At 44.2% G+C, this 13,827-nt stretch overlaps 1 protein-coding gene across 1 annotated transcript in view; it reads right to left on the bottom strand.

Moving 5' to 3' along the window:
* The window catches only part of iglon5 (IgLON family member 5), a 399,602-nt gene extending 386,019 nt beyond the window's left edge, over nucleotides 1-13,583 (bottom strand). The window contains exon 1 of the mRNA XM_051920523.1: nucleotides 13,011-13,583. Within this exon, the coding sequence (XP_051776483.1) occupies nucleotides 13,011-13,071 (61 nt within the window). The 5' untranslated portion in view covers nucleotides 13,072-13,583. The remainder of the gene's footprint in view (nucleotides 1-13,010) is intronic.
* Nucleotides 13,584-13,827: the final 244 nt, after the last annotated feature.

Here is a 13,827-nt window from a genome sequence, read left to right as displayed (position 1 = left end):
ATGGGCTGAGATACCCCTCTGCACCAATGGGGACAGTCTGCATTCACATTGAACTAACTGAAGAGGTACAGAGTTGACGAGTTCTTTACATCGACAGACTTGTCATCAGTACCTTATATTTTTGCTACCTTAAATCAGCTAAAACTAACGCAAATATAAAGTTATTGGGCTGCACGGTGGCACAGTCGCTTCAACAATCCAGCGAATAGCTTACGTATCCCGCGAGCGCATGGAGGTCCTCCGGATATTCCAAGTATGTATGTCTCTGCAGCCCGTGGCCTTCATCCTGGAGATTAGGTGGTGTTAACTCCAGTGGGCTCCAAAAGACCTCCACAGCACTACAGTACGGTTAAGACTAGGGTTGTGAGAGGTGTTATCTGACTCCAATAATGAATATCCACTAAGTCAGGCTCAGTAATAGCAGATTTAGATATTCTGGCTTTCTGCCCACATACCCTAAAATGATTGATTGATGACATCAAATTCCCAAGTGACCTCGTGTGGTTGTGAGCATGGGGGTGTACCTAAACTGGCCATGAGCGGTGTGCTGTCGGGATAGGCTCCGCCCCTCGTTACCCGGAATTCATTTGGGCAGGTTTTCAGCTAGGCGGGTTTGCCGCGCATTTTATCGGATCAGTGCGACGGTCCTCACTTTGTGATCTCCTTAGGTTAGCTCATCACAAAGTAATTCAACGCTGCTGATTTGAACTTGCAAGCCTCCAGAAATGCTTTGAATTTGGGAGAAGAAGAGGAGGAGGAGGAAGAAGAAGAAGAAGAAGAAGAAGAAGGATGATGACTATGCGTGTCAAATCCAGTGTAAGTTCTGGATGAGTTCACAGATGTTTTTAGCTAATGTCTTCAACTAATGACCACAGACCAGTGGCACTAATGTCTCACATCATGAAGATCTTTGAGAGGCTGATCCTGGACTATAGGAATCCTCTTGTGGTAGATCACCTAGACCCAAAGCAGTTACTTTATTGTACAAAAATTAGAGTGGAGGATGCAAATATTTAACTGCTCCACAAGGGGTATGTTCACCTGAACAAAAAACAAAGCCCTCATAGTGCAACCATCTTTGATTTCCTCAGTACCTATACATTTAAAAGTACAACATGGCTCCTTTCAACTCAGAGTTGGATATGATGGGTAATAATAAATGAAGGTGTCATCTTCTAAGAAAGCTGCTGAAGTTTCAATGTATTCTCCACCAACTGGCCTTGAGGAACACTGCAGTTTGATCCTCAGACATCTGTATATTTCAGGTGTTAATTGATTTCCCTTTGGCCCTCCTCAAAGTTCTTCTAGTCTGCCTCACCATCCCAGTGGGCTCCTTTGGACTTTTTCCTCACCCATTTATTTTCTATGGGCAACCTCATATGGTGTCTCTCTATGTACTCTCTATCTTAACTCCCCATCCACTGAGTGCTCAAGTGCCACATGTCCACAAACTGCAAAGAAAAAAAAGAGCCAAACTACAGAAGCTGCATGCCTTCGAGCACTCAGGTGTCCAGATATGGCTCACTAGTTTAAGTTTGGCTTCATAGGTTGCCATTCATTTTCTTAGCTTGGTGTGGTGCCTACCTTGTCAGCAACTTGATGAAGGCAGGAGCTAGTGGTCCACCTCTTGTTCCTCATGATGAACATTACTGCCAATCATTCATCCATTCATTTTCAAAACCCACTTTATCCTAAGCAGTGTCACAGGGAAACTGGAGCCTATTCCAGCAAGCACCGGGAGCAAGGAAGGGTAAACCCCTGGACAGGGCACCAGCCTATGGTTGAAGATACACAAATTAGCGGTCAATTTAGCAATGCCAATCCAACTAATGTGCATGTCTTTGGACTGTGGGTGGTAACCCAAGCACTAGGAGGAAACCCACGTCAACACAGGGAGAACATGCAAACTCTACTCAGGCAACACCCAGGACATGAACCCAAGTCTCACTGTTGTGAGCCAGCAGCACTACTACTACTACTACTACAATACTACTACACCACTGTGCAACACCAAGCGCCCACCCCCCCAAGCTCAAAACCAGAGCCTAACCTGACAGCAGAGGGCAAAACGCAAGAGAAGCAAACATCCTGAGGCTCTTTTGTTAGATGTGTCCCACAGTTTGCTGTCTAATACCTGACAGTTGTTAATAATGTTATAGCTTGAAAAATCAATATTTGTCATTTTGGTAACTAAACTTTATAAAGCATACAGAAGGGCGGCTGGAGACACTGCCTCACAGCTCTTGAATCCTGGATCAGATTCCACTAGAATGCCTTGGGGTGTTGAATTATCCCTCTGTGTGTGTGTGTGTGTGTGTGTGTACACGTGTGTCTGTGCGTGTGTCCCTCACCCCAGCAGATGGTGCAAAGCGAGCCCACATTGGCTGCGTTCACTCATGCATACAGATTTATGGAGGAAGCCAAATCAAATACACCTACTGTAAGATTATCATCATAGCTGCGACATTTGAAGAACGCTCAGTTCAGTACTGGATGGGATGCCAGCTCACAGCTGGGCACTGTTGCTCAGTCATGGTGGGCAAGGGCACAAATGCTAAGCATCCCATCCACATGGACTTGGATTGAGGGCTGGATGATCGTTTCTTGTCCAAAGCTTAGCGGAAATCAGAAACGAAACCCAGATGAAAGTCACAAGGACAATCACCAAGGAAGGAATTAAAGAGGCACTTGTGCCACCTTCTTTTATTAAAACAGCTAACTGTTACCTGGCTTCGCCGAGGAAATTTCAGAGGACAGTGAGCCTCGGTTGTAGTGGCGTCAGTATAATCACATGTATCAGAGTGCGATGTAACTTACAGACTACTTCTTTGTATACAATACTTGCATTTTGCTTTTTTAACACGGGCTAATATTGTTAGGTCCCTGGAGCTCCTCAGTCTTGGACATGTGACATACAATTACCCAGGAGGAAAACATTCAAGTGACTGACCTTGGGTTTTATTGATGGTCACTGCAAAACTCAATTTTACCTGAAACTGCAGTCTTTTAAATTCAAACAGGTAATTAGTAGGAATAATGGGCACTTTTGGGGTATCCTGTAGCACATTCCGTAAAAATGATAGCTTTAGTCAGATATGAATGTAAATCTTCAATCTGTACTCTTGGGCTGTTACAAAGTTTTGGAAGGAACAGCAGTTTACCTCAGAGGAAGAGAGAAATGAAAAAGTGCAACCAATAAGCATTAAAAAAAATAGGAAATCCTGGAAAGTCGGATATAATCCTTTCAATGAGCACTACATGTGTATCACACAGCTAAACTCAACTCAGATGTGGGTTTTAACTTTGTTCATTCTAAAATTTGCTTTAGAGATTATCTATCATCAGCCGTATGCTCTCCTGGTCAGAGTTTGTCCAATACTATAGTATTATTAATACCGTATATACTTGTGCATAAGTCGGGTCTTGAAACCTGAAAAAATCGATCATAAAATCAGAGCCCGACTTATATGCCCAACACTTTAATATTATTATTATTTATTTATTTTTTTTACATCTTCTCGCCTCCTCCAATCTTGCACCAGTTTCTCAGACACATTGAATTTTGTTGCAGCAGCGCAGTTACCAATTTCTTTCATCACTTTAATGACTTTAAATTTTAAACCAGCTTCATATTTGCTTCTGATCGAACGCTCCATCATAGATAACGGATGCTCTTACGATAAAGGAGTATGAGGGTGTGAGATACAAAATACACAAAACAGTGCAAACGTCGCTTCAGAATAGTTTGGGAATCACCGTGTGGTCACATAGGCACAATACACAGAAAAAAAGTCTGCGTGCTCCGTGGTTACTCTCTCAAGTGAGCGTTAGCATATCATAATCTCTTGGACCAATAGCGGGAGTTTTCCGCATTCGACGTATACAACCGACATTATAAAATACCAGAAATTATACAGTAAAATCAAGCCCCGACTTATCCGCGCGTGAACTTATATGTGAGTATATAAAGTATTTAGTTCTTTTATTATAGTAAAATGACTTGACCCTAAAAGCAATACCCACACAATAAAGATGTAGCACTGAGCCGTGTGTTACTTTTACTGATTACAAACAGCAATGATGTTTACAAGCTGTGCATTTTTATGGGCCACACAATGAGTTAAATGTTTTAAGCATTGTACAGAAATTAACAGGTAAAAAGAAATAATACTATGTACAATGTCTGGCCACAGAAGACCCCTTAACTGAGATGTGCTAGCGTTTAAACTGACCGAGGGATGCCATCACTCCCGACTTGTCTTGAACACGTGGACGCTACTTCCTCCTCTACTTTTCTCTCCCTTCCTTTTTGTTTGTGGCTCAGCAATACCCACACTTGAGCTTTATAGCACACTTGTTACCTACGTTTTCCTTGAATTTTCACAAATTCTCCTCCTTTCATTTCATAGCTCACTGTGCACTGCCACACGTCATCCCATCTCTATTTCCTGTTCAGAACACTTCCCCTTCTCTGTTCAGGGACTCTCTTGGCGTACCGTGCTCATCCCTTCTACTGGTGACCGTCATTTGCCAGCCAGCTGGCACTATGTCTCTCCCTGCTTCATCTCAATAAAGACTTGAAAAAAGGCCTACTGGCCTCCTTACTACAGCAGAGTTTCTTCATTTATTTATTTTTTATTATTATTGCGGCCCAATCTTGCCCTTTTTACTGTCTTCAAGACCCATTCCTTTTTGAATGCCAAAACAATTGGCCTGTTAGGAAGTGGCCTAAATTTGATAATCATAGACGATCATCATATTGAGGGAGTTCGAAATTTCTCCCGTAGAGAACGCAGTGGATTTTTAGAGCCTCCCTCTTGGAAAATCATGGACAATTGTTGGGGGAGTAATCAAGGACGATCGCTGAAGCAGTGTCGATTGCCTAATCAACCCACGGTGATCCACTGTGACCTAATTTGCAAATCACCCACAATACATTCCCATTTAATTCAACAGTAACTCATGACCCAAAAGCAGTAATTCTAGGTGGCAACCCATAGTCTGAGAAAACCTGCGCTATAGCAATATGATCGACAAATAACAAAGCCATGTTAGGGTCCTAGGATTACCCTGTTCTCCCATCTGTACCTCAACAGAACGCCTCAAATCCCAGACTCTTACCACACTGTCATGTACCATAGCTCCCACTTCCTTTTAAATCTGTAACCCCAGGTAACTGCTTAGAATATCACAGCAAGCAGGAGAAACAGTACAACTTTATTGGTGTATCACAGATGATCTGCCCCAAATAATCAGCCAAAGTCAAATGAGTATGACCTGAATACCATTAGCACCTAAGAAGCAGTTTGTCCATGTGCTTACTGCCAGCTGGCTCGGTCCCTGGTCCGGCTTGGTCTTTGTTCCAGCCTGACCTTTAAATGGAGTCAGCAATGGCACGGAGAGGCAGTTTCTTTGTTACCTCTGTCTTTATCTTCTTTCATGTATCGTCATGGACCAATGGGGCTCTGTGGTTCAGAGTTACCCTTCTAATTAAGTGACCAGTCTTAATCAGCATCAGCCCAGAAGAAGCCAATGAATGCCCCACTTCATACCAGTTCTTGCTTCTACACTTTCTCCCATTTCAAAAGAACAGAAAAATGCAGTTTCAGATGAGTAAGAAAGTTGTGAACTGGCCCAGGTGGTCTTCCTACCAGTGAAACTCAGGTCAATCCTCCACCTAACAAAAGGCCTCATCTCATCTTCCATCCATCCATTATCCAACCCACTATATCCTAACTACAGGGTCATGGGGGTCTGCTGGAGCCAATCCCAGCCAACACAGGGCACAAGGCAGGAAACAAACCCCGGGCAGGGTGCCAGCCCACCGCAAGATGCACACACACACACACACACCCCCACCCAGCACACACTACGGACTATTTAGAATCGCCAATGCACCTAACCTGCATGTCTTTGGACTGTGGGAGGGAACCGGAGTACCTGGAGGAAACCCACGCAGACACAGGGCTCATCTTATCTTTTAAGTTGTAAATGTCCAAAAGCAAGAACTGTCTCATGCAGCTTTCATACATTTTAAAGACAGACATTGTTAGACATTAATAGTAAAAGCAATATTAACCTATACACTAGATATTATTCTCAGCTACCATAGATCAGATCATTTTCTGTTTTTCTATAACATCACCAAATTTCAATCAAATCTGTGAAAGGACTGTTTTGTTTTTATGATAATTTATTTTTCTCTTGTAGGGTTTGTTTTAATCTCTAAATATTGATATATCAAAACATCCTTTCTTAGTGGACACCTATTGCCCAAGATGTACAATGCTCAGTTTTTTGACTAAATGGGAACAGAGGCGTAGCTAGGGTTTTCAGCACCCGGGGACAACTGAAGATTTTGCGCCCCCTCCTGTTTGCCAAAATGCAATGGGGAAGGGAAAGAAACATCAATTTGGCGCCCCCTGGATGCTGCGCCCAGGGACAGATGTCCCCCCTTGCCCCCCCCCCTAGCTACGCCACTGAATGGGAAATGGTGAGTGAGTGAGTCAGTCAACTTTGTATTTAATACACATACAGTACATTATTGAACACCTCTCAATAACGATTATAGTCCATGCATCCTGTTTATGATCCCCGTCATCAGTGTGACAGTTCAGGGAACACAGTAAGGGGATTACAGAGGAGGCCAGAGAAGTCACAAAGTGTTCGGAGTTATCTTACTTCTGGACATTTTTGGGATCTTGCACCTGTTCTCAGGGCTTTTGGAGTCCCCGATTTCATTCTTGGCATTCATTCTTTAATATTCCAATTTGTTAGAATCATTTATTATTTTTAGGCTATTTGGACAGATGATCTGCTGTGGCAACCCCTAACGGGAGCAGCCAAAAGAAGAAGAAGAAGACCACCAGCATTTAGCGTCAAGTAGGCTTGTCATCATTTTGGGCTCCAGTTGTAGATGTCATTGGCATGTCCTTGAAGGTCATGACCCTGGTTTCGCTTTCACAGAATAAAAGGGTCTTCCAGGGCAATCCTTGTTAATCTGAGCTGCTGATAAATCCCTTTTTGAATCGTGCCTCATTAAATCTTAGTGAATGAAATCTCTTGTGTACCACTATCACTTTTTGTTCTGGCTTGTCACACGGCTCTCTGTGATTTCTCTGGTTTTGACCCCTCGTCTGTTTTTATGTGTTCTTCTCCCGCTCACTCTCAAAAACTGTCTGCTTTGCAGTCATAGCAACAAGCTTCAACAATTCAGAAATCACTGATGTATAAGGACCGCCCCCGGACTCCGCCTCTCACCCTGCCTTCTGCCATGCCCACCACACCCCTGCTATAAAGGGCTTGTCTCCTGCTCACTCACTTCTGATGGAAGTGGCACTTGTGGGCTGACACCAAAAGTATAGCAGGCATCGTCACTGGTGTGCTATCTATACATTCTGACTCAGCAATAAACGGGGGCTTATCCCATCTGGGACCCCAACACTTCGTCATCACTCTTTCTATTTATATTCATTTATCCAGTTCAAGGTCACCCTTCAAACTGCAGAACTATTAAGTGCAAAGGACCAGAATAAAAATGTATTTATTAACAGCAAGATCATCAACTCTCACGGTTATCAATAAGCCCTTAAAATTGTACACAGAGACAGAGTGTTACTATAAGAAATACATACAAGAACAGGTAGAGCAGGCTCTTTCTTCTTAAGAGACTGCATTCCTTTAATGTGGGTAGTGACATCCTTCACATACAGTATTCTACAACTCTGTGACGGTCAGTGCGGTGGACTGGGCTGGTCACATCACTTCAGGAGAGGCCCAGCAAATCAATAAGATAATTAAAAGGGCTGGCACGGTTATGAGACACACTCAGGACCCCCTGGAGGTAGTGGTGGAGGTGAGAATGAAGACAAAACTGAGTGCCATTATGAACAATGCTGCACGTCCTCTTTCTGACACACCGACACCGAGGACTTTCAGCCAACAAATCATTCAGCAGAAACGTGTGGAGAAACGCTAAGTCAGACATTTTCCTTTTTTTAAATTGTCTCCCTTTTTAGTCTTTCTGGTTTGTGTTTAGACCATTGTGTGTGTGTGTGTGTGTGTTTATATTTATTGGGCTTCTGTAAAAAGCCAGACTTCCCCCTGGGGACAAATAAAATGTTATCTATCTAAATACTAGCAGCCATCCCACCTGCACTTCAGAACAGGTAACCGACCTGAAGCTAAGCATGTTCGGGCCTGGCCAGTACATTGGTGAGAGACTATCTAGGAAAAAGTTTGGGTTGCTGCTGGAAGAGGTGCTGATGAAGCCAGAAGGGGGCACTTACCCTGTGGTGTGTGTGTGAATCCCAATGCCCCAGTGTAGTGATGGGGACACTGTGTTGCAAAAATTGGTGCTGTACTTTAGACGAGATGTAAAACTGAGGTCCTAAAAGATCACTGGGCATTTTTCAAAAGGAGTAGGGTGTTTCCTTGTGGCCTGGCTAAATTACCCATTATGGCCTTGTCCGTTCTAGCCCCCTAATAATCCCCCAGCTCTAACTGGCTAACTGTCTGTCTCACCCCTTCACCACCTAATAGCTAAGGTGAGCAGACCGACACAAGAATGGCTGACATCACATCATCTATGTGGAGGCTGGTCAGTGGTGATCACTGAATTGGCTCCCCACTGTCTTTGAAAATGTTAAATTACATTCATACAGTCTTTTCTATTATCATCATCATCATTACATTCTGGCTGAAATTAATATTTTATATCTATATACTTTAATCACCTGCTTATTCAGTTCAGGGTCACAGGGGGAGAGAACCTGTTCAGGCAGGATGGGGTGCAACACACAAGATGTTGGGATACAGAAGAAAAATCATGAATTCACCGCCATGAGCTAGGTTTGAATGATGTAGTTCATTTTGTGGAATTCCTTACTTGTTGACACAACTGGATTACATAACTCCAAGAACTTCATTTCTTCCTCATGGTGGCTCTCAGCTGGGCTCGTATATTGTGCCCAATGGTTGGAGTCTAAACGTTCGCCTTGTAGGCAGGTGAGGTTTTCCCCTCACATGCCCAAAAGTCGCGCGTGTGCGCGTGCCGATTTTATGAACTAGCACCCCCTTCAGGGCTGATTCCCGATTTACGCCGACTAGTGCCGGGAATAGCCTCCGAACTGCCACGACCCATCAATTAAGGGGGATTGAATTTGAATGTACTTGTGTAATGTCGCTGCGCAAAATGCGCCACAGTGCCACCACTCGTTCTTCAGTTGCCACTAAAATGTACAGGAAATTCTGGATTTCACGCTAATGGCGCCTGCCTGCGGCGAGAAATGAATTTCTTAATGAAAAGAACAATCTTTGATATTCAATCCTAGTAAACTGGACTGAGCGTCCGGAACGTGACCTTTGGGAACATTGGTGAAGTTTCGTTCTGTTCCAGACCGATCTTAATTAAGATATTAGTCAGGCGGCACTGGTTGGGGGAGCTGTAAATCAAACCTGTCCACGGGTTCTTAAGATCCGTTAAAGACATTTATTTATGTTATACATTATCTTGGAATAAACGAGGCTTATTAGACTGTGGGGGGCATTCTGCAGCGGAGGGCGAGCGCAGCAGCAAATCCGACTTCAAGCCCCGCTCATATTCCCTTCTCGCCATGATATTAGTATGCTAAAGTCTCCCTCCTCAGATGCCACGCTACTGGTTGCTTGTGCCCGGGGCTCTTCTCCTAATATTCTTACACAACACCAGAGACAGTGTTTCTGCGCTGTCAGTGGATCAGGGACATATTACCGCGTTAGATGCCACTTTATTGGACGGCTGTGAGCCAGCCTTGCATTTTCACCTGCAGAAAGTAGTCGGCGCCGGCAGCGTTTTTAATTCAGTAGACTCGGAATGTGTGTCTGTGTGCTGGGTGAGGTGGCGCGGGTGGTGGTCGTCACGGGTGTACGCGATAGGATTGTAAAATATAGATTGCTCAGCTCTGCTGATGAGCACGCGAAAACTTTTCATTCCGTAAATCCGATTTTCGGGAGTGTGCAATCCACTGCTGTGCTTAGATTAATATCCCGAGGGAGCCTCGGTGTATTTGGGATTAAATCGGATTTTTTTCCTAATCCTACGGGAATTTGTATTGCGCTCTCTTTGGTGTATTTGCTGCCGAGATTCCCGCGACGCAACACCTAGGGAGATAAATCTGCGGCGAAAAATGGACGGACGAGTTGAATGATACTAATAAATAAACAAATAAATAAATACATAGCAATAGTCAGTTCATTTCCAAAATTCGATGTACCAGCGCTAAATCGCACAGCCTGTAAGGCAGGGATCAGGGCAGTGAACGAACCCTCCACCGGGCGGGACGCCAATATTACCAACCCTCTTAATGGACTTTACTTATGCCTACTCCTTGTAGACCCCTTTGCTCGACAAAGGACCATTTCATTCTGTGAAAGGTTCTTTGCGTACGAGGTTCAATCTTTGGGTTATGAAAATGCTCCAAAATATGTGGACAAAAAAAACAAAAATGTTTAATGTATGATGGGCCACCAGGAGAATACTACAAATGAAGAAAAAAAAACAGGAATCCAGCGGTATTTGACAAATATCGATTTTATTGAACCCAATCTAAATAAGTAAAGTTTCTTTCTAGAACTTTCATGTGGATGGCTCTTCAGGGAACCAAACAAGGTCACTCTATATGGCATCTCTCTGAAGAACCACTCTGACACCTTAATTGAGAGTGTACACTCACACAGACTATTTAATTTAGAGGCGATCATCAGCCGATGTTGATTTCGAATTTGGAATCTGCAGATGGATACCCAGAGGACCTGTAAGAGAACAGTAAACTTCAGAGAGTACCTCCAGCATCATCCATCCATGTATCCCACACTCTTACCAATAAAGATCCCTGAGAGACTCATCAGAGTGATGTCACAGGGGAAACATTTTCAGTTCCTCAGAAGAACATTCGCTTATGGTAGATCCGTGGCCACATACATAACCGAATAGATGATAACAGATATAAAGTAAGAAATAGTAGTTGGTTCCTGATTTTGAAAGGATTCCTCATATCCAGTATCACAGGCTCAGTTCAGGTTTTCTTGATCTGTTATCATACTAAAGACGCAACTTCCAGGATGATGTGTCATAGGCCTTGATATTTTAGAAGCGACCGTCAACGGAGGTTGTGTGGGGATTATGAAATCCGAAAAACAGGTGGATACCCACACGAGCTCAAAGAGGTCAGCAAACTCGACAGTCTGCACCTCGAGAAGCGTCCATCCATGTATCCCACATTCTTAAAAAAATAAAGGTGCCAAAGTGGCTTGTCAGAGTGGTGCCCTCAAAAGTAGATCCACATAGAACCTTTACACACTGACATCACGAGCATCATCTACCCATGTATTCCACCCACCATTCGTTTTCCGTATTATAGTTAATAGGTGCAATGGGTGGCTGTCAGGAACCCCCACCTTGTGCGGGACGCCGGATTTTCGCAATTAAGGCTCACTCACTCACGACGGACCAATTAAGAATCACTAATCACGCTGGCAGGAGGTAGCTAGAGGGGTAAGCGAGAACAACCTGTACACTGCAGACACCACCAGAAACACCCCAAGTCTGAAGTGGAACGTACGGTTCAAGCATCGTGAAGCTGCGCAAAACGTTTGTAGACGGGGTACGAAACAGAGGCGCAATTTCCAGGCGAACGTGGTGGGGTCATTTTGTCTCCCACACAGTATGAACGATCCGACGGTTTGTGCAGAATTGTGCGGTGCACCCACCTGCGCGCGTCATGCGCGTCACCTTTTGGCCACCGATCATTTACTTTTCCGAGTTACTAGATTACTGAAGAGCTGAATTCTCATATCATTAATAGACGACTTGGTTATCATCACTGCTCCTCCATTTATAAGCCTTGTGGTCTTTTTTTATTCACCCCCCCCCCCCCCCTTGTTTGTACAGGCTTGTATTAGACAATACAGGGGAAAATAGATCCAGATAAATATCGCATCAGTTTCAGAATAAAAGTAGCCTCACATTTTGCATTACAAGTACGTCAACTGAATGGCAAGCAATCTCAACTTTTTAGCCGTCACTTGTCAAAGGGTGTTTAGAAAATAACACGACTAATTCTTGCAAAATGTGAATCCCTTATCAGTGCGGTGAGAGATCTGTGACAAGAATGAACAACCTGCCCTGTGCATACATAACACCCGCGACTGCGCAGTTTTGATTTTTTTTTTTAGATTAATGCACATGTAAAAAGGCATAATCGGAGTCGTAACACTTTCGATGCTTTGAAAAATAGTCGAACTTGGAGACAGCGCCGCAGCAGACGAGAAATGCACGAGCGAGCGTCGTCAACGGGTTATCTAACTGTACGGAACAGCGCGGACCGGAGCGAGCTAATGAAAGTGTAAGCGTTTCGTCGGATGTATTTAACAGGATTTGAACGCACAATGATAAAAGGGTCGAATGAACGTCCCACAAGAGTGGGCGCTTTGACATCAATCGCGCTGGAAGACCCAGATACCGAACATTAATGCCTTACATGAACACCCTCCCCCCCCCCTCCGCCCCCCAAAACCACCACACACACACACTCACAAGAAGAAGAAGACAGTCCTGAAAGGCAGCTGAACCATGAAAATCGCGCATCCTACAGCTTCTGCAGTTATCCCAGTGAGGCGATCCAGTTTCGCCTCGGGCACAAAGCTCTACCCAAACACGGGAGATCAGCGACATTCAGGGGGAAAGTCACAAGCCCCGCGTCATGATACTCTCTGCCCCGGTTAATACCGACAGTCAGATTTGCAGACCTGTTCAGATAAAACGTGCGTGCAATGCAGCGTCAACAAATAAGTGCCAGTAACAGCCCGATGAGAAACACATCTCCAGCAAAATGAATCACCCAAAGCGTCGAGGTAGAAGCTTTTCCAAATCCACACGCTGCTAATAGCCCGGTATTAGTATTCAACTCCAGCGCTACCCGCGGAAAGCACAGCTCTCATAAATAAGCAGAAATAAGAAGTCGTGCTCTTACCTTTCGTAAAGACCGCTATCACAAATCCCCAAAGCACGTTGCGCAGCGCACTGTAACTCATTCTATCTTCCAGGTTCTCGGCCGTTTTCAATTCTTTTTTCAATTTGTTTTTCTCACTCAATCTTTCCCCGCTACGTGTATACAATACAGTTCAACGAGAGGTGTCGTCCAATCTTTAAAATTCTTGAACATAAACAAATGAAGAAGCCGCGGCTCTCTAGCGGAGCAAGAAGAAAAACAAAAAATCAAATCAAATCTCTGGATCTTCCAAACGCCTCAAATATTGCTGAACAGTGATACACAACAGCAAAGTTATAATCGCTCTGCAGGTTTTTTATTCGTAGAGGATTTAAAAACAGCAAACACTGATTTATGGCAGTAAGATTTTGTGTGCTAGATTTTTTTTCTCCTCCTTGGATAGAAACGTTGTTTGTTATTTTTTAATTTATGAGTAGCAGTCGAGCTGGAAAGCACCTCACTGATGCTGTAAGCTGTAGCCAAAATATTTCTTAGTATTCCGTCCGCTTCCAGCAGTGCATTGCCATGCCATTACAAATGAAAAGCGGAGCAACACGCAAGATGATGTGACAGGCAGCTCCGGAGTGGCGTGACAGCCAATCATCGGCCCCAAGGAGTTAGGCGGCGTGAACGAATTCTCCCCTATGAGCCCCAAGGAGGCGGGCCGAGAAAAACGAACCTGCCAATGGCGTGGGGGGAGGGGTGGACTGGAGGCGAGAATGCTGCTGTATTAATTCAATTTGATTTATCGTACAGTAGTGTTGCTGCAGTATCGGGCTCTGAAGGGACTGTTGCTTGC

This window comes from Erpetoichthys calabaricus, chromosome 17 (assembly GCF_900747795.2).
Source record: "Erpetoichthys calabaricus chromosome 17, fErpCal1.3, whole genome shotgun sequence".
NCBI classification, from domain to species: Eukaryota; Metazoa; Chordata; class Cladistia; order Polypteriformes; family Polypteridae; genus Erpetoichthys; species Erpetoichthys calabaricus.
This window is presented reverse-complemented; position numbering and strand designations above follow the sequence as displayed.